General features: G+C 40.2%; 1 protein-coding gene across 2 annotated transcripts in view; it reads right to left on the reverse strand.

Annotated features, from left to right (window-relative positions):
* Positions 1-225: 225 nt before the first annotated feature.
* Positions 226-22,429, reverse strand: part of pmela (premelanosome protein a) — a 34,211-nt gene continuing 12,007 nt past the window's right edge. Inside the window, exons 4-12 of one of the 2 annotated variants that reach the window (XM_087985444.1) lie at positions 19,161-19,301; positions 18,389-18,550; positions 13,702-14,133; positions 10,871-11,485; positions 10,335-10,490; positions 6,949-7,054; positions 5,003-5,208; positions 1,269-1,356; positions 226-448 (exon numbers count right to left, since the gene is read on the reverse strand). In XM_087985444.1, coding sequence (XP_087841570.1) covers positions 286-448; positions 1,269-1,356; positions 5,003-5,208; positions 6,949-7,054; positions 10,335-10,490; positions 10,871-11,485; positions 13,702-14,133; positions 18,389-18,550; positions 19,161-19,301 — 2,069 coding nt within the window. In that variant the 3' untranslated portion in view covers positions 226-285. Of the gene's footprint in view, positions 449-1,268; positions 1,363-5,002; positions 5,209-6,948; positions 7,055-10,334; positions 10,491-10,870; positions 11,486-13,701; positions 14,134-18,388; positions 18,551-19,160; positions 19,302-22,429 lie in introns of both variants that reach the window. The other variant, XM_043681879.2, reaches the window with a different exon arrangement.

Raw genomic sequence — 22,429 nt, forward strand, 5'->3', positions numbered from 1 at the left:
ATCTAATCTAACTTTCTAAGACAGTTCTTGAACCTGCAGTTTTCTGACAGTGTTTCCAATTAAGCCACTAGCAAGATTCAAGCAACGGGTTGCAATGTTGTATCCCGTTGCTGGGTCAGGCAGCCTTGCAGCTTAAAATCTTATTTATTTGATAGTTCAAACTGTGTTAGGAATCAATTCACATCATCTCCCTTCCCCCGTTTAAAAAATGTTCACACTTGCAACTCGGGTTGGTTACATTTTATTAGTAACATGAATCCACTTTCATAATCCATGTTCTGTGTCTCAGACAACACACCCATGTAGCAAAGGGCTGTTCTCACTGACTTTACTCCTTTGACGACCGAACATATTTCTTAGGAAAATGTTCACGGCAGCCCTGTCCGGGATCCACTCAGAGTGAATCCTCGAAGGGTTTTGCTGCAAGGGAGCATATTCCTTATACTTCCTGTTGAGTAAAAGAAAATCAATAAAGTGTTTTTTTAAAGAGAAAGCATCTCCCTCCTCTAATCTACAACTTTAACAGCACCTGGGTGTAAATCCTACCTCGTCCCCAAAGTAATAGAAAATTGACAGTTAGATTAAGAACTCTTAACACATTTGTACACAATTTAATTCAAAACTAGAAAAAATGGTTTAGTGTGAAATACTGACTGTTCAGCACTCAAGTTGATATTCAAATTAATTTGTTCATTTTCCTCTCTAGATGAAACGTGTCCCCAGAAATGGTCATAAAATAAGCCCCCGAATTTTGATTAGCATAATCCCCACTCCCGCAAGGAAAATTAAAATATACCAGATTTTGAATGTCAACCAGTTATGTTTCATATCAGCAATCCTTATATCTAGAGGACTGGAGTATAAGAATGCAGAAATTATGCTGCAGTTATACAAAACCCTAGTTAGACCCCACCTGGAGTACGGTGAGCGGATCTGGGCGCCACACCATTGGAAGAATAGATTGGCCTTGGGGGGCGTACAACGTAGGCTTACAAGAACTGGACCTCAGAGGTTAAATTATGAGGAGAGGTTAGAAATAAAAACAGAAATTGCTGGAGAAACACAGCAGGTCTGGCAGCATCTGTGGAGAGAAAGCTGAGTCAATGTTTTGACCCTTCTTCAGAACTCACTGGACCCAAAACATTGACTCTGATCTCTCTCTGCGTTTCTGTGTTCAGAAATCCATATGAAAAGCTAAATACCTCCCAAACAGCAAGTCATCCCTGAACTGGATCCTCTCTTTTAATGTGATAATTACATACACTAACCTGTAGGTAATGGCTACAACTGCAATGGTACTTGCAATGAGCAACATCCCAACAATTACCAAGGCTTCAGTTGTATTAGGTGTCCCATCTGCAACTGAGAGAAAAGTCTCTTTAAGTCGTTCAAAATTACAGCAATTTAGTTAATCAATGCACAGAACATTGATGACAGTCTTCAAACAAAAATGGAATGTTGAAAATGTGACCAGTGAGGTGAAATAGACCAACAATTTGGCTACAGTCAGTTTAAGCATGTTCCACACAAAGGCTTAATTTGATAAAGTTTTGATGCATTCCGAATGAAGTTAAAACTACTTGCTCTGCTTTTCCAAGCTATCTGTTCAAATCAGATGAAATTACATATTCAGTACAAATGAAAAGCCACATAGAAATCAAACCTGAACATTCTTTACCATGAATTTTGATGGAATAAAAAGGCAAAACTGAAACAATTGTTTTGTTAATGTTTCTTCTTGGGATATGGGTGCTGCTGGGCTTGGCCAGAATTTAGTGTTCATTGACTCTATTGCCTTTAAGTAAGTGGTGGTGAGCAGTCTTCACGGATTCCTACAGTACTTATGGTGTAGGCAGACCCACAATGCTGTTAGGGAGGGAGTTCCAGGATTTTGGCCCAGTGACGTTGAAGGAACAGTGATATGTTTCTAAGTCAGGATGGCGAGGGGCCTGGAGGAGAACTTACAGAGGGTATTGTTCCCATTTATCTGCTATCTTTGTCCTTCTTGATGGAAGTGGCTGTGGATTTGGAAGGTGGATAAGCAAATATCTGTAAAGTATTTTCAAAAATCTTATCTCTGCCTGCACTTACAGTCAATTGTTTCATTTATGAACTTTAATTTGCATATTTCTGATGGAAACTACCCAAGTAAAATAGTCATCTTGTAATTGCACCTCACTTGCACTGGAAATGTTGCAGCACCACCACTGGCAGTAGTGTAATTTGGTTTTCCATCATAAACATGGAAATATGAGTTTACAGTGGAAATCTGCAATTCAATACGGATACAGGTCCAGTGCTGGTCAGAGGAGGCAGAGGATCAACTCCGGTGCTGTCTAGAATCAGCTGATTGGGCCATGTTCAAACAGTCCACAGGTACCTTGGACGTGTACACCACCACTGTCACAGACTTCATCAGCAAGTGTGGGGAGGACTGTATACCAAGGAAGTCAATCCTGGTGTTCCCCAACAGGAAACCCTGGATGAATCAGGACATACAGAACCTGCTAAAAACCAGGAGTGAGGCCTTCAGAAAAGGAGACCCACTCAATTAAAAGAAATCCAAGTGTGACCTTCGCAGAACCATTAAGACAACCAAGGACCAATATCGATCCAAACTAGAGACCCAGAAAGACACCCGGCAACCATGGCAAGGACTGAATGACATAACAGGTTCTAAAAAGAGACAGTGCAAGATAGCAGATGATAACATATCCCTCCCAGATAGTCTCAACGCCTTCTATGCTCACTTTGAGCAGAATTTCAGCGGAGAGGTAACACCTATTCCGACAAGTCCTGATGAACCTATCTCAACAGTCACTGCATCAGAGGTCAGATCAGTTTTCCTTCCTGTGAATCCAAGGAAAGCGATGGGACCAGATGGAGTACCAGGTCGTGCACTCAGAGCATGTGCAGATCAACTGACAGAGGTCTTCTCGGACATCTGCAACCTCTCCCTGCAGTAGGCTACTGTCCCTGCCTGTTTCAAGAGGGTCAACATCATCCCTGTGCCTAAGAAAGCTCATGCAGCTTGTCTCAATGACAACCGCCCAGTGGCCCTAACTTCGATGGTCATGAAGTGCTTTGAAAGGCTGGTCATGGCAATAATCAATTCCAGCCTCCCCACTACACTTGACCCACTCCAATTTGCCTATCAGACCAACAGATCCACATCAGATGCCATATCACTTGCACTTCACTCCTCTCTAAAACATCTTGACACCAAGAACAGCTACGTAAGGATCCTACTCATTGACTACAGTTCAGTCTTCAACACTATTATCCCCTCGAGACTGATTGCTAAACTTAGCGATCTCGGACCACGCCACACTCTCTGTAACTGGATCCTCAGTTTCCTCACCCACAGGCCACAATCAGTGAAGACTGGGCACAATATTTCATCCTCATTAACACTCAACACTGGAGCCCCCCAGGGTGCGTACTCAGTCCCTTACTGTACTCACTGTCTACCCATGACTGCGTCGCCAAATACCGGACTAATGCCATTTACAAATTCGCTGATGACACCACCATAGTCGGTCGAATCTCAGATGGTGACGAAACAGACTACAGACAGGAGGTGAAAGACCTGGAAAAATGGTATACTGACAACAACCTAGCTCTCAATGCCAGCAAAACCAAGGAACTCACTATTGACTTTCGGTGGGATGTTACTCATGCCCCCCTACACATTAACAGCACAGAGATGGAACGAGTGGAGAGTGTCAAGCTCCTGGGAGTGGTCATCCACAACAAGCTTTCTTGGACTCTTCATGTGGACGCACTGGTTACAAAGGCTCAACAACGTCTCTTCTTCCTCAGGCAGCTGAGGAAATTTGGCATGACGGCGAATACCACCCCAACACACACAAAAGAAGTTGCATCAAGACACTATTCAAAAGGGTCACAACACACTGCAGTACACCAGAACTGCAAAAAGAGGATGAAGAACACCTATACAATGTATTCGCCAAAAACTGATACCCCCGCAGTTTCATCAACAGATGCCTAAGGGAAAGACAACGGAACGAGGACATGCCGCAACCCAAAGGACTAGCCACACTACCATACATCAGGAGCATTTCCGAACTGACAGCCAGACTACTGCGACCACTAGGACTCATAACAGCACATAAACCAACAGACACTCTCAGACAACAACTCACCAGAACGAAGGACCCGACACCCAGCAAAACCAATGTAGTGTACAAAATCCCATGCAAGGACTGCACAAAACACTACATCGAACAAACAGGAAGACAGCTAACGATCCGTATCCATGAACGCCAACTAGCCACGAAACGACACAACCAGCTATCCTTAGTAGCCACACACGCAGATGACAAGCAACATGAATTCGACTGGAACAACACTACTATTATAGGACAAGCCAAACAGAGAACAGCCAGGGAATTCCTGGAGGCATGGCACTCATCCACAGATTCAATCAATAAACACATCGATCTGGACCCAATATACCGACCACTGCAACGGACGGCTGGAACTGACAACCGGAAGCAGCAGATTCAAAGCACTACAAATGCTGGAGGAAAGATCACAGAAGCGCTTCACAGGAGGCTCCTGAGCACTGAGGATGTCACCTAGACAGGGGATGAAACGTCTGCAACACAAATTCCCGGAGTCGAAGAAAGGTACATAAAATGTGTAACCATATGATTGGAGCATGTAGACCTGTAGTGACTAATTTCTCAATTTCAACGGTGTGAAATGCAATGAAATCACAGTGCAACTCACATTTGTGCAGTCTGGTTTAGTTATTGCCCTGGCCTCTGATCCCACTTCACTTGATAACTACAACTGGTCTTCACTTCATGGTTTTAATAGTACAAACCCAGTAAGTTCTCATATTGCTATTTTGATCATTCATGCACTGGAGCGATAAAAGATGCATCCTAAATAATCATGTTCAAGGTAGACTGCATCAGCTATTCCCATGTCCCCCAGGGGTTTCATTATATTCACTCATTTTGGATGGACTTACTTGGGTTCACATCAACACGGGCACTAGCAACAGCCAAGCTGACTGCATTTGTCATCGAGACATTTACGCAATAAGTTCCAGAGGAGTTGAAAAATTGGCGAAGGATAAGCTGACATTCATCAGCAGGCAGTACTTCACTACAATCAGTTTGCTGAGGATTTATGCAGTCTGCATCCAAGACAACAGTGCAGATCTCACTCGGGAAGCTGGAAAACAAATTACAGCATTTAAAATTGTACCTTCTTTTCCTGCACCTGTTGCTTCACTATAATATAATGGCACCACAAGAACAGACATTAAACACAACTGTCAGAATACCTCAAGTGATCCGCTGAGAGTTAGATTGGGAAAGTTTGACAGGATCAGTTTTCCCCATCAATACCACACACATCCTTTGAAGATGCCGGTGTTGGACTGGGGTGTACAAAGTTAAAAATCACAGAACACCAGGTTATAGTCCAACAGGTTTAATTGGAAGCACACTAGCTTTCGGAGCGTCGCTGACCACCTGATAAAAGCTCTGAAAGCTAGTGTGCTTCCAAATAACACACTGCAGTACACCAGAACTGCAAAAAGAGGATGAAGAACACCTATACAATGTATTCGCCAAAAGCTGATACACCCGCAGTTTCATCAACAGATGCCTAAGGGAAAGACAACGGAACAATGGACTATAACCTGGTGTTCTGTGATTTTTAATTTTGTACACACATCCTTGGTCAGGATGCAGGTGTGAAGAAAAGCTGTTGGGATCCATCAATATGCCCAAATGCAAAAATGGAAATTTTGCTAACATTTGTTCAGGCGGCATGGTGGCTCAGTGGTTAGCACTGCTGCCTCACAGCACCAGGGACCTGGGTTTGATTCCAGCCTGAGGCAACTGTCTGTGTGGAGTTTGCATATTCTCCCCGTGTCTGTGTGGGGGTGCTCCAGTTTCCTCCCACAGTCCAAAGATGTGCAGGTTAGGTGAATTGGTCATGCTAAGTTGTCCATAGTGTTGAGGGATGTGCAGGTTAGGTGCATTAGTCAGGGGTAAATGTGGAGTAATAGGGGAATGGGTCTGGGTGGGTTAATCTTCAGAAGGTTGGTGTGGACTTGTTGGGCGGAAGGGCCTTTTTCCACACCGTAGGGATTCCAATTCTAAAATATCAAAAATCATACTACTGGTTTTTCAAGTTGGGGTAGTGACAGAATTACAATTAGAAGCAGTGTTTTATTGCTTCAAAAACTGTCAAATTTTGCTCAGAGTCTACATTGAAGAAGTATTTTGGACAATGGCCATTGCTCGCAATCACATCAAAAAATTCTCCACATGAAAGCCAAGTAATTATAGGTAGTCTGAAGATGTGCTTTGATGTAACACCACAAGTGTGACAAGGAAAAGGTACGACAAATGCGAAGTACATTTAAAGTTAATTGTTTCTCCGAGCCAATTAATAGGTTGGCTTTAATCATAAAATCATAGAATTCCTGCTGTGTGAGAGTAGGCTGTTTGGCCCATTAAGTCCACACTGACCCTCCAAAGAGCATCCCACCCACACCCAACTCCTACCCGATCTCTGTAACCCTGCATTTCCCAGGGCTAATCCCTTTATTCTGCACATTTCTGCACACTATGGGCAATTTAGCATGGCCAATCCACCTAACCTGCACATCTTTGGACTGTGGGAGGAGACCAGAGCACCTGGAGGAAACCAATGCAGACCCAGGGAGAATGTGCAAACTCCACACATTTAGTCACCCGAAGGTGGAATCAAACCCCAGTGCCTGGCGCTGTAAGGCAGCAGTGCTAACCACTAAGTCGCCGTGCCGTCCATAAATGTTTCATTTAAATCTTTCATTTGTTGCCTTCTTGTAATTGCTTTCTTGCTCTTGACGTAAAGCTACATCTCAGATCGAATAGTTCATATTAAATAATAATTAAAATCAAAACTCATATACCATACCTTCCCTGACAAGTCACCGTGAAATCCACAGCATTTTGCTGCATCTCTGCCACTGATCCTGGCACCACGTTTGATATTTGCACAATTTCCACACTTTCAATGCCCTCTGAAAGAAAGAAAACACAAAACGAACCATTAAGCCAGCAATAGCCTATCCCAGCATCTTTTCCAATAAGATCCCTGGGATACGATTTGTCTCACAGTACAGGGGTAAAAAATCCAATTAATCTTGGCTATAGTGATAGATTTGAGTGTAAGGATCACCTGGTAAAACCAGCAGTAGAACGAGGGAAATAGCACAAACATAAGTTTGAGATTATAACATTGATGCAAAGCCTTTATTGACATAATCCATTGAAAGTTCTGTTAATACTCATTTGGTAGGACAAAAAATAAGAATGAAAAAGACATTTGTTTGAAGTTATTTTTGCCCTGTGCTCATTTGTACTCATCAAGAATGCCATTGTAAAGGGGAATGATATATTATGCTGTATAACAAGCTTGATGATTGGTTGGCAAGTGGATTGTGATTGGTAGAGGTATTTCCATTGACAATGTACAAGTTAGGTGATGGTTGACAGTTAACCACCAAGATTTATTTAAATTTAAACCATGCAGGCTGTCATTGGCCAAAACATTGACCTAGGCAATGATCCAGAGAATGGTTGTCACTTATTTTCTTAAAAACAGGAGCAATTGAGAAAGCTTGTAGCCTTACATGGTACACATCTGCTAAGGAAATATGGGAAAGTGCCTGACTACAAGGGAAGGGGGGGGTGCATTTGTTCAGAACAATTGGGGACATCTGTTCTTAGTGTCAATGGATCGGAGTTAATAAGGTGGTAACATTTGTTCACTTGTGGAATGTGTGGCAGGACTTCCTTCTCATGCCGGGGACTGGAAGCGCGCATATTTCACAGTGGGAGGTTGGATAACTAAACATTTGGTTATATCAAAGACTCTTAACAAAACTTATACTCAATAGGAAAAGAACTTGTAATTTAATAAGCTGAGTGGAATATGCACGTAATGGAACAATACTGATACATTTTCATGTATACCACACTGAGCAGATTTGAATTTATGAAGCTCAGCTCCCTCATCTTGACTGTTCTGGGAAGTGAATGTCTCACTACCCTTACAGGCTAGGAAAACACAAAGGCTGAACCTGACATAGCAAGAAAGTTGGAAGATGTTCATACGTGAGAACGAGAGAGAAAAAAATGCTTCTGTAAATTGCATTCACTGACTGAAGGGTTCAAAGGACACACAGAGAGAGAGAAGAGACCAGGACAGAAGCTGGTGGAAAGATTAACTCTTTGTTGTCTGATTTGAGTGAACACTGGCTTGTGATGGATTAAATGTTTGAGTGTTGTCCCCTGGAGCTCGAGATTTGGGAATGTTATGAATTTAATTTGCATTCTGGGAATCTAAGAATTTTTTAAAGGAAAAAGCCATTTTGTAGGACAATGATACTGGACATGTTAGCTGAGCGAGGTGGCCCCATGACCTTTCCACATAGTTTAGACTAATCCTTCGTTATGATGTACTGTTAAAAGGGAAGGTTATCTCGCCAAAGCAATCAGCCATTTGGGCCTGGCTAGATCAAGGTTTCCCACTTTGATGTGCATGTAGCTTAAATAGTCAAGTGTACACACACCTGTCAATGCGTTTCTCTTCCTCTGCAAACTTTTGCCATTTTATTGCTGCTTATCTGATGAAGGACATGTGGTGTTTTTGTAATTTTAATACCAATTTCTGTATAAAGCCAGTTTGTTTGCAGCAATAAGGGGAGTAGCCTGAGCGAGCTCTTAGGGGCAAGAGCCACTACTCTGCTCATTGTTTTAGAACCTTAGCTCAAGCCTGGCTTGTAGGTATCTATGTTATTGTGTAATAACATAGATACCATTGGTAAATAAAGGTAATAATTTAAACTAAACTGTTTTTAAGAGGTTTATATTCCAGACTATCACAGAGTATGATCTGCGGGACGAACCAAGAGAGGCCATAGGTCAAGTCCATCAGGGATTCCCTGAGCCGTCTCGAATAGGTACTTTAACACAATGTGTGCACATGTTACTTCTGTCTTCTGTCTGCAAAGTACAGGACCTTGTATATTAATAGACATATCTTCCAGTACGTAGAAGTGTACCACACTGCAGGCTGACTGACAATCTCAAATTAATTGTCAGTATAATTATTAAATATTCAGGATTGTTTAGTAAATGTTATCCAATCACAGAATCACTGGAATATAAACCTCTTAAAAACAGTTTAGTTTAAATTATTACCTTTATTTACCAATGGTATTGTTGAACACTATGTTGTGAGTTTTACAAGTGCAGGCTGGTTGGGTTTGATCAGTATCTTGCCTGTTGTGGAGAGGGACATGCTGTTTGATATGATCTGTCAATCTTTGGGACATATGCTCTACATACCTAGCATCACACCAACACTGAAATACATCGACCACATTACTCATTTGTGTGATAGATAGAACGTCTTCTTGGTTTGACAACAGCACCCTATCAGTGGTGACCACTACTCATGTTACTACTGCCACCTATTGCTCAAATTTTTGAAATGCCTTATCCTGAAGCTAGCTCTATTATTGTTTTGCAACCATTTAGGCTGATCTGACCCTTCAATGCAATTGCATATTGAAGTGGGATCCAGGGGGCACAAACACAATTGACTTATCACAGTTTGATTTATTGAATGTATTGCACTGTTTATTTTAATGCAAAAGCTTTGTAGCTGTTACTTAATGCCAGTTTTAAAAATAACATAGCAAAGTGATATTGCTGTTTGTTTCTTTTCAAAGTTCAAAGTTTTATTGCTTCAAAAACTGTCAAAGTTTGCTTGGAATTTACATTGAAGACTGTTTTGAACAATGGTCATTACTAACCATTATACCAGAAATTCTCCAAATACAAGCCAGGTAATCATAGGTAGTCTGAAGGCGAAGTGCTGTGGTGCACCAAAACACTATTAGCATGACAACAAAAGGGTATGACAAATGCAAAATATATAATTCACTGGAAATCTGAAGTAAAACAGTAAATGCTGGAAATGCTCAGCAGGTCAGGCAACATCAATGGAAAAAGAAAGAGTTGACCTTTCAACTGATTATGGGTGTGGCTCTGCACCCTCCCAATGGTAGCCAGTTTGATGGGAGGTAACCAGAGTCTAGGTGCTGTCCCGTAAGGAGCATGAAAGAGAATGCCTCCCTGAGCCATTTGTGTACATTTCAAAGTAATATGGTACTTCACATTGTTTAGAATTTAACATTGAACAGTCTTGGAAGCTGTTAGGAGTTAATTTTGGTTGAAGCAATATCTACTTATTAGTGGAGATATCTATTTGAATGTCTTGATCTCACTCACGGACAATATTGACAGTGGTACTGAAGGTGCCATAGCGGTAGATAAGGCAGTTATCTGCTGGATCCTCAATAACCTGTCGTTTCACCACTATCAGTCCTTCATTTGTGTCCATCGTAGTTGTCTCACTCTCTGGAATCGGCATTGTGGCAGATAGAGCTGTAGATTCAATTATGAAAAAACACAGCTAGTAAATTGATGACATGGCAATTGCCTTCATGCATTTACATGTTGTGATTATGTTGTTGAAGATTTCAGAGAATTTCAAGAGTATAAAACAATACTGCAAGTATTTTCAATATGGATTAAGAAAGAAACCCTAAGTTGCAGTAAATTCAGATCTCCAAATTTCCAGTTTCCAGTCATATCACACAGTATGATTGGACTATACAAAAACATAATTTCAACAAATTTATGACATTGGTTTACATCAGTTGGTTAATATTGCTCAGTGGAGCATGAGATTCAGATTTACTCAAGAATTTGCATTTTAGGTTTTCTAAGCAATTAAATATCTCCAAAAATAGTGTAAGACTTACTGGTTGATTGGTCTGAAACCGTGATTGCTGCAGTTATGTCTTCATCAGAGGGAGGGGTTGTTGAGTTTATAGCTTCATCAGTGACAGGGGTTGCCGCATTTATAGCTTGTTCTGAGTCAGCGATTGCTGCATTTATTGCGTCATCAGAGACAGAGGTTGCTGCATTTATTGCATCATCGGAGACAAGGGTTGCCGCATTTATAGCTTCATCAGAGGCAGGGGTTGCCGCATTTATAGCTTGTTCTGAGTCAGCGATTGCTGCATTAATTGCATCATCAAAGACAGGGGTTGCTGCATTTATTGCGTCACCAGAGACAGGGGTTGCTGCATTGCTTGCATCATCAGAGACAGGGGTTGCCGCATTTATAGCTTCATCAGAGACAGGGGTTGCTACATTTATAGCTTGTTCTGAGACAGTGATTGCTGCATTTATTGCATCATCAGAGTCAAGGGTTACAGGACTGATGGTAGATGAAGGAACTGGAATAGGATCTCCTGGAGAACTGGGGAATATTATGATTGTCTGCTGCTCAGAAGGCGGTACTGGGGAATCAGGCAGTAGAGTTGATACAGCAACAGGTTCAACTGTTGGTGGCTGAGGAGGAGCTGTATTTCCTATGAAAAAGATTAAAACATAGTTCTAAAGTCCAAATTATTTGTCAGATGTAGTAGAAAGCAAATTTTGAATTTCAATTTAACTTGAGTATTCAATAAACATACCTTAACTTGCTAATATTCTAAATTCAATCCTTTTAAAAAACTAGGTTGTACGAATATTGACAGAAAATTATTGAAGAAATAAAGCTTTTAATATCCATATTTAGTATAGATAGAGTTTTTCACATCAAATAACGCCTTTCTTTAGTAGTCAAGCGTTTTGTTATTTATCCACAGGATGTGGGCATCACTAGCAAGACTGGCATTCATTATCCATCCATAATTGCTCCAAACAGAGTGGCTTGCTCAGCCATCACAGTGGACATTACCACATTACTGTGGGTCTGAGTCACATGTTGGTCAAGCCAGGTGAGGTCAGCAAATTTCTTTCCCTAAAGAACTTCAGTGAACCACATGGATTTCACAACAATCCAGTAGTTTCACGATCGTGAATACTAGCTTTCTAATTCTGGGTTTATTTATTGACTGGACTTAAGTTCACCAGTTGCTGATTTGGTAACTGAACTCCTGTCTCTGGATCATAAATCCAGCCTTCTCAATTACTCATCCAGCAAAATTAATGCTGTGCTAGTGTTCTCAGTCAATGTGTTGTTTGGAAATTACCTCAAATTACTAGTTATTTAAACGTATTTCAGCAGGCCAGTTCCCTAACCAAGCTACCTAGTGTGCAGTGAACTAAAACTGTCCATTTACTTTTATTTGGAAGGAGAAGGAAAAGAAAGACAGGCAGACAAATTTTGACAAATCACATTCAAATTGTGCTTCCACTGGTTGAAAGACTTTATTTGCAATCATTGTGATATAATGTTACTAGAGTGCTTTCCTTGCCATCAAAAACGTTGGTTACTGTATCAGTGAATGAGAGAACCTCAACAAAAATAGCTTGATTCGAACAGGACTGAGTTTGGCTACATCACATTACAATATTTAACCAGTAAAAAAGATAGCTATATATATTTAAAACCCAGAAACAGATCACCGTTGCTGAGACAATAAACTGCACCCTTACACAAACATGTTGCACAATAGTTTGACCTTATGACTTTGATTGTGCCTCCAAACAATTTAAATAGGAACAAGAGTAAACCATTTGGCCCCTTGAGGTTGCTTCTCCATTCAAAAAGATCATGAATAATCTGATAGTAGCCTTAACTCTGCTTTCCTGCCTGTCCTCCATAACCCTTTATTCCCTCGTTGATCAAAAATCTGTCTAACTCATTCAATGACCCAACCTCCAGCACACTATGTGAAAAGAGAATTCCAAAGACCAGTGACCCTTGGAGAGAAGAAATTCCTTCTCACTTAGTGGTATTTCTAGTTTTGGAGATAAATAAAGCTAATGCTTCAATATTCTAGAAGATAAATTCCCTATATCTAATCCATCACCAAGACCACCTGTTACTTCTACATCTATAACACTACTCATGTCTGCCCCAGCCTTAGCTCATCTGCTGCTGAAATTTTCATCCATATCATGGTTACCTCCAAAATCAACTATTTCTAATGCTTTCCTGCCAAGTCTGCAATCCTTCATAAACTTGAGTTAATTCAAACCTCTGTTGCCCCTATCTTAACTCATGCTAAGTCTTGTTCACTCATCACCCCATGCTGGTTTATTTACATTGGCTGCCAGTCCAGTAAAACCTAAAATTTTAAAAGTCCTATCCTTGCTTTCAAATCCAGGGTCTTATCCCACCCTATCTCTATAATTTCTTCCAGTCTTATAAGACTTCAAGATCTCTGTGCTCTTATGCATACCCAATTTTCACCTCACTAATGATCGTGATTTACTCCTTAGCAGTGAAATTCTTCCCCCCAACCTCTCTTAACCCCTTATTTCCTGCAAGCTGCTCTTTGAAACCTTTGACCAACTGTTTAGTTGTTTTCCCAGTGGCTTGGCATCAACTTGTTTGATAACACTAATATGAAGTGCCTTAGGAAGTTTTAAGACATTGAGGGTGCTATATAAATGCAAGTTTTTATTCATACTTTTCCCATGAAGAGTTTGAATATGGGCCTTTCAGAACTGACATAACAGAAACCCAGATTACTGTTTCCTTTACTCAGTTTTCATGTTTACTTTTTGCAGCTAAGAGTGAACTATGAACCATGTCAGTTTGGTCCTACTGTTTATTACCCTGGATTGCTCCTACCTGTAGCAACCTCCTGTGTAGTAGGCTCACTAGTTACTGAGGATACAATCAGATCAGAGGTCACAACAGAAGATCCTATGAGAGACAGAGGTGATGAGGGGTCAGAGGTTATAGTTGAGATCATTGGAGTTGAATTCCCAATAGTCGGGTTGGCTGTGCTACACACAGTTGATGGGATGGCAGCCTGTAGGAATACTTGTGGTTTGAATGCTCCTGTTGAAAGGTACGTGTGCGTCACTGTGGGGACCCGGGAGATTAGGGTACCACTTCCATCTCCAAAATCCCAAGAGAAGCTGATATCAGCATCTTTTAAATATAGGCTAGGGTCATGGAGTTTAATTCCAAACAGAATAGCCCGGTTCTGTATGAAACTGTTGTCAGCATCATTGAGATCACTAATCTGAGAAATCTCAACAGAGAATGGAATCTGATCTGCATGGAGAAAGAAAATCAAATTAGTACAGAATTCAAAGCTGAAGTTAAAAAAAACACTAATATAAATACTATTATCTAACAACTAGTTTTAAAAAGCCGCAAGAACATCTAGTTTCCATTGATAATATCTCAGATTCATCTTAGGAACTGCATTAAAAGATTTTACATGAAAAGCACATTTAAAACAAGTCACACTGACTCAAACTTTACTAAATGCTAAGAACAATTATAATGCTAGGAACATAATTGTACACTCTCACCTCTGGATAACTTAAGAAGGGAAGGGAATATTTCATTTATTTATTCAAATTTATTTCATCATCTCCTACCCTGAGTAAAATATAAGCCATATACTCAGAACCCTAAAGAAAGGAGATTCTTAATGAAGAATCCTCATTATCATTGAGAAGGGGCTTAATACTGAGGGTTCCAGTATATAATTAGGAACTGGATTTGGTCTACTCTCCTGGTGGAAATATAAAAGCTGATTTTCGATTACCAGTGCAGTCAAGGTTTTTGGCAGCATTGCCGGATTAGCCAGCAGCATGGTAAATTGATTACCCACAGTTTTCCACACTTTGTTTGCAGAATTACTCATAAAGGACAATGTTGCTTAGGCCTTGTGCAGGGAACATGTATAATTCGATAAACTGAAAATCTGGCCATTGGTATAAATAATGATATGGACATATAATGCTAAGCAGCTGTTTAGGTGGACAAACTTGTTTCAGCTTCAGGGTGATTTTAGACATTGATTAGCCTTGTCCAAGATTGATGATGGAGAGAGAGATAAAGTGGTTGGCATAAATTAATTGAAAGGAGGCAGAATGCTACAGGCTGATAGGGTTATGGCAGTCATCTTGTATGACTGGTTTGCAAGTGAGTTCAATTTACAAATCTACCAGAACTGTCTACTGCATGTTTCTTAAAGGAAACAGTTTAAAGATTAAAGTTGGGTCTTGGGCATATGTATGTTTCATGATTACCTGCTCTTAACATAGTTGAGTTAGATTATGGAGCAGAGTAAAATACTCGACGAATAGCCAAGTTTATTTATAAATTACCTTATGTCACATTGGTACAAGAGTAATGTCATAGACAGGATTTAAACCAGCTGGCAATGTTTCATTGTTCTGAAATTGAATTCTTAAATTTATGTAAATAATTGCATTCTAATACTGCTGTTCTTGCTTCTGAAATTTTATTTTCTAATCAAATTCCTAGTTTGAATTAACTGATTAACTCAAATATTAATTGTCAGTCAGAGGAGAGTAAGCAGCATTATACACAATTGTTATTTGCAGTGAGCTTATCAGTAATATAAGAAATCTTTTGTCCATTCTGAACAAAGTGTCAAAACCCTTGCATACAAGGTCATGTTTCAATTGACCTTTGTTTGAAGAAAAGTGCATCCTGATTTAACTTGTAAATGATCTGGCATTATAAACATAGCCTCCCCCACCCCCAACCCCTGTTTCTCGGTGTCTGCCCTTCGGATCCCTTTTTTCGTTTCAGTGACCTCAATTAGATCACCCCAAAATCTTCTGTACTCAAGGTCCGTCCTCAAACCTTTCACCCAGGGCTTTGTTTGGTTGAATCTGCAAGTCATTAAGTATGATGAAAACCTGAGGCGACACTACAGATCAGTGGGGAAACATCACATCACACTAATTCCCTTTAATGCATATTCTGCCTCCTCCTAACTTGCAGCCAATTGCTGATATATTACAAAGTTACTAACAATTCTGTGTGCATTTATTGATTCATTTATTAATGACTTCCATATGTTCATAGAAGAAACATCCATATCATTCCCCTACCTGAGCTATCTGAAAGGAAACAAAATGAACTGAGAAATGGAAACAAAATATCCCTGTTTTGTAGGAACAAGTATTTACAGTCTGAAATTGTTGCCACAAGGAGGTTGTAAAATGCCTATTTGGGATATATTCATCCTGTTCCTCAAACTCATGTTGAGCCTCCCTGGAACAGTGCAGTTGGCCAGGGATCAAAATGAGTGATGCTGCTTCCAAGTTGGTCTCCTCGACATAGACTAGACCAAATTTAAAATTGGGTGAAAGACTTACAGAACACCTCCATTTGTTCACAAGCATGATTCCCAAGTTTCTGGTGGCCTGTTGGTTTAATTTTCCACCTTGCTCTCACACTCACGTCTCTGACTTTGGCCTGCTGCACTGTTCCAGTGAGGATCAACGTGAGCTCAAGGAACTGCACCAGCACCTCACCTTTCGACTAAGGACATTACACACAAAGTTGAGCTCAACAATTTCATTGTCCCCATTTTGTTTCTTTTGAATTTTTTTTGTCCCGCCTCCACTTCCATTAGGACTATCAGTTCTATCATTCAATCTCTCCTGTCTTCCACCCTATCACCGACCTTCCTTTTGTGCTTTTCCCACACACCTGTTGTTCAAAACCTATTACATCTCCAAGTTCTTTTCTTTCTGCTAAAAGGTTACTGACCTGAAATGTTAGCTCTTGTTTCTCTGTCTACACAAGTGCTGCCTAAACGGATAGGTCTTTTCCAGCATTTTCTATTTTTATTTCTGATTTCCACCATCTGCAATATTCTGCTTTTCCTTCACAAATTCATACTGACTCTCTTTGATCAGTTCACACTCATCCAAATGCTTAACCACTCTGTCTCTAGTAATAGATTCCAGTAAGTTCCCTACAACTGACAGGTCTAAAGTTACTTGGTTTCTTGCTCCCTCTAAGTGATGCAGCCTCATTCGTTATTTTCCAGTCCTAAAAGCACGATTCCTGAACAAAGTGCACATTAGAAAATTATAAGTAACCATTACAATTTTCTTTGTTTTAATCTATCAGATCAAAACAAATAGGGACTGGAGATTTACCTATCTCATTATTTTCTTCATTCCCATTTTAAAACTTACATTCAATCCACCAGACTCATTCTCTTGACTAGGATCCCTTATACTGCTGGTATTTTGTTGTCGTCCTTTGTGGGCGGCACGGTGGCACAGTGGTTAGCACTGCTGCCTCACAGCGCCTGAGACCCGGGTTCAATTCCCGCCTCAGGCGACTGACTGTGTGGAGTTTGCACATTCTCCCCGTGTCTGCGTGGGTTTCCTCCGGGTGCTCCGGTTTCCTCCCACAGTCCAAAGAAATGCAGGTCAGGTGAATTGGCCATGCTAAATTGCCCGTAGTGTTAGGTAAGGGGTAAATATAGGGGTATGGGTGGGTTGCACTTCGGCGGGTCGGTGTGGATATGTTGGGCCAAAGGGCCTGTTTCCACACTGTAATGTAATCTAATCTAATCTTTACTGTGCAGTCAGATACAAAGTGCTTTCCATTTCTTTATTGCCTATTTTTACTGCCTGCAGCTATCTTTAAAGGGCCCATATTCCCCTTTACCTTTGTTTATTTTAATATACTTATATAACTTTTGCTGTTAGCTTTGATGTCCCTTGTAAGTTGTTTTAACCTGATATTTGTATCTCATTATGTTCCCTGCATCCACATTGTTTTTTTATAGATTTCCTACCCTCTTCTTTAAATGTTGGAGTTGGGGGTGGAGGGCTTTATTGGAAAAGTCAGAATTTATTGCTTATTCCTAGTTGGTGTTGAGAAGGAGATTATGGGCATTCCTAAATACTTTCGTTATATATGAAGTTATTACCAAAATGCTATTAGGTCAGGTGTTGTAGGATGTTAATCCAGTGACAATGAACAAATGGCAATGTATTTCCAAGGCAGGACAATGTAAACTTTGGAGAATGCCTTAAGGTATGGATTTGGAGTTTGGTCTTCTAGATCTCTAATTGTCCTTGGAGAAAGTGAGACTGCAGATGCTGGAGATCAGAGTCGAGAGTGTGGTGATGGAAAAGCACAGCAGGTCAGGCAGCATCTGAGGGCAGGAGAATCGACATTTTGGGCAAAAGCCCTTCATCAGGAATCCTCGGATGCTGCCTGACCTGCTGTGCTTTTGCAGCACCACAGTCTCAACTCTAATTGCCCTTGCCTCCTAGTTCATTTGTTAACCATGGTCAGTTAACTACATAGAGAACCTTTGCCTTTTAGGGATTTGTACTGGTATTGTAATGTACAACATACTCCTTTAAATACTTCCGACCAAATATCTATATAAACATGGGTTACTGTGGCTGAAAGTGAATGTGTTTTTATTGAATTTTCAAAAGCCAACTTCCAAACAGAACCAAACCACATACTTTGTCAAATGGTTTCAGTATCCAATCCAGCCTCTTACCAATAATTGTAAACTGTGAATTAGCTTTTCCAATTGGAATGAATTTCTGGCGTCCACGATAATGATATACAGTTACCTCCATGGTGTAGGAACCTAATGGGACATCTGTTGTGTCAATAACCACCAGAGATGATGGCCCATCCACAACCTGCTGGTACTTTCCTGATGACAATTCAAAAAAAAAGATCAGTATGCCAATTCCTTGAGATGCCAGACATCATTTACCCAATCATCAATTTCAAAGTTCTTGAACTGTTCATTCTTTCGATCTTAACAAAGAAAGTTCCAACAAGTATAAGCTTAAGTATTCTTTTCTTAGTCTATTAAAAGTCCATGAGACTTTGTCTGATGCAGCTGAACATCTTCAGAAACCATTGTGCCAGAATTATATATATTACTTCACATGCAGTTGTATCTATTTTAGAGGGATGTATGTATCTGGAGACTGAATCACCTCAACAGCCTTGTTTTCTATGAATTTTGAATACTTGTTAATCATTCCCAACTCATTCCTTGAAAAATATCTGCCTTTTTAGTGTAATATGCATTATTTCATGTTGCCTTTATCAAAAAACACTTATGTAGCTAAATGGAGATCAGCCTTGTGAGCAACTAAAAATCCTATAATAAATCATCTAACCTCAGTTTCACTGCACGATATATGTGCAGAGTTCATTCGAAATGCCCAACCTTCCTTGCTGACTCATATTTTACAGAAATGGAGATCTTGGATAATTCATTCTTAAAAAGCCAAGTTAAATCATTCATTTACCTAGAGTTTGCCATACAAAGATAAATTTGGATCGTTTCTTCTTTGCGATTCTTGGAAAGGGCCTTCCATCTGGAAACATCTTGTCACCATTCTGCCATGTATTATTAGGATACACTGACTCACCAGCAGTTATTTGCGTACCTGTAGAATACACGCAGGCAAATTCATATGCCTCACACATAAAATATCACTAAATATGATGCATTCTTACAATTAATGGCATTTTCCAATCAGCACTCCTGATGAACACAAGGAATACATGGCAGGAAACTTTATACATCCAGTCTGGATTTTTCAAACTACTCATTTTGTTTTGGACAGAAAATCTCAAGCTGGGAAAGGGATAAAATTTCCTCATATGCATTCCTCATGTGCAGAAACACTGAAGTAGAAAATCTTAGCTACTTGAACTGAGTTGATAAGAATTGTATCCACACCATATTAGGCATAAAATCCTTGAAGCTGGAATTCAGTCCTTGGTGTCTTTAGAGATATTTTTTGACAGATAGCTTTCTTGGCAAATACAATACAAGTTTATACAAATAAAACACAACCTTCATGGCCAGCAACTAAATAACACATTACACTTTGCTCCCAATATGTGTCCATGTAACCCTTCTATAACTCACTTTCTATTTACTTGGTGAGTAAAATCTTTAAAATAACATTCCCACATAGAAAAGGCAATCAGAACTTTGAAGTGAACTTCAGATAGTTTTAAATTTATAAGATAGACTTGCATGTAAATGTCTGTTCTGATTTCTGAAAAGATTTAGAATAAAGTGAAGTATGCAGTGTTTAAATTTGGAGCAATAACAGTTAAAGTAAATATGAACACGAATAAGACGCTCAGCCCCATGAACCACTAGTTCATGGCGAGACCGTTACCCATTTTGATTCCATATCCCTTAGTAACACTTATATAACAGATTTATAAATCTCAGTTTTAACATTTTCAATTGACCCTAGCCTAAGCCAGCTTTTTCAGGGAGAGGATTTTCCAGATTTTCACAACTCTTTCTGTGGAAAAGTGCTTCTGAACATCACCCTTGACCAGCCTGGCTCTGATTCTCTCTGTCTGTCCATCTTACTTGAAGCAACTTAAATACCTCAATTTGATATAGGTTTGCCAACCATCCTGGAATGACTAGGATGGATGATTTGTGATCATAGGCAGGTTGTATATGTTACAGCTATGTTACTGTTACAACACTATCAGAGATCACAAATGTCACTGCTCTCTGTTTCCCCCCCTCCCAATGGCCGGTCCTCAGCCCGAGTCGTGCATCAGTCTAACCTCTAGTAGAGAGAGAGAAGTAGAGAACAATGAGCCAGCTAGGAGGTAAAGTTACTCAAGGAGTGAGCGATTAAGCCAATGGCAACCACCTGAACTTGTTCCTACTTGCCTTGAAAAGTCATAAATTCCCTAAAAAATTCTACTAGTGTAGCTCCTAAAAAACTTCAGAGGTTCCCGTGCAGATCCTGACTGGAAACAAAAGTCCCTGAGAGTGTGCGACTTGTGGTAAAGAGGGAGTGCTTCTTTTAGTTTCCTTCTTTCTGCGGCTGGGCTGGAACCATTGCATTGATAAGGCCTAAAATCAAGACATCATTATTTATTTCCCCAAGTTCCCTAGCTTCTGTGTCCTTCTCCACAATAAATACTGATGCAAAATATTTGTTTAGTATCTCACCCATGGTTCCACGCATAGATGGCCACTTTGATTTTTAAGGGGTCCTATTCTCTCCCTAATAATTCTTTTGCCCGTAATGTACTTAGAGAATCTCTTTGGATTATCCTTAACTCTATTTGCCAAAACTATCTGATGTCCCCTTTTTGCCCTGGTTTCCTTCTTAAGTATACTCCTACTGCCTTTATACTCTTCTAGGGATTTACTCGATCCCTATTCATATGCTTTCTTCTTATTCTTGGCCAGAGCCTCAATTTCTCTAGTCATTCAGCATTCCCTATACCTACCAGCCTTGCCCCTTCACCCTAAAAGGTACATACTGTCTCTGAACTCTCATTATCTCATTTTTAAGCGTCTCTCATTTCCCAACCATCCCTTTACCTGCGAATAGCCTCCCCCAATCAACGTTTGAAAGTTCCTGTCGAATACTGTCAAAATTGGCCCTACTCCAATTTAGAACTTTACCTTTTTTATCCGGTCAATCCTTTTTCATCGTTATTTTAAAACTAATAGAATTATGGTGACTGGCCCCAAAGTGCTCCCCCACTGCCCTACTTTATTTCCCAACAGAAGGTCAAGTATTGCTCCTTCTTTAGTGGGTATATCCATATATTGAATAAGAAAGTTTTCTCGTGCACAAATTCCTCCCCATCCAAGCCTTTAATAATATGATAGTCCCAGTCTATGCTTGGAAAGTTAAAATCCCTTAGTATTACAACCTTTTTTCTTACACATATCTGAGATCTCCTTGCACATTTGTTTCTCAATTTTCTTCTGACTATTGGGGGCCTATAATACAATCCCAACAAGGTGATCATCCCTTTCTTATTTTTAATTTCCACCCATATAACTTCACTGGACGATCTCCCAAGAATATCGTGCCTAATTACATCCATAATGTTGTCCCTAACCAAAAACGCCAATCTTCCTAATGTCTTGCCTCCCTTCCATCCTTCTTGGCACATCTATACCCCAGAACATCAAGCTGTCCATCCCTGAGCTGCATTTCTATAATAACTGATATCCCAGTTTCATGTTCCCAACCATGCCCTAAGTTCATCTGTCTTACCTTTCAGGCCTCTTGTATTGAAGCAAATGCAGTTTAATTTATCAGTCTTACCTCATTCTCTGTAAAGCTCTTGTCTGCCTTGACTGTTAGACTTGCTCCCCCTTATCTACTGAACCAGCCTCAGACTTTTCTCTTTTCTCACTATTGCTTTGGTTCCCTCCCACCACCCCACCCCCACTTACTAGGTTAAAGCCTCCTGAGTAGCGCCAGCAAATTTCCCTGCAAAAATATTGGTCTCCTTCCAATTCAGGCAAAATCCGTTCCTCTTATACGGGTCATTTCTACCCCAATGGTCCAAAAATGTGAATTTTTGCCCTCTGTATCAGCTCCTCATCCATGCATTCATCTGGTCCATCCTCCTATTCCTATTCTCACGAGCATCTGGCACTGGCAATAGCCCAGGTATTACCACCCTCAAGGACCTACTAATTTAAATCATAATACTATTCTGATTAGCTAAACTATTCCAAATCCTGTTATTGTTTGATATGGCTGCTGGTCATTTTCAGCTA

This window comes from Chiloscyllium plagiosum, unplaced genomic scaffold (assembly GCF_037043375.1).
Source record: "Chiloscyllium plagiosum isolate Xiang-an unplaced genomic scaffold, Cpla_swu_hap1 HiC_scaffold_53X, whole genome shotgun sequence".
In the NCBI taxonomy this organism is placed as follows: domain Eukaryota; kingdom Metazoa; phylum Chordata; class Chondrichthyes; order Orectolobiformes; family Hemiscylliidae; genus Chiloscyllium; species Chiloscyllium plagiosum.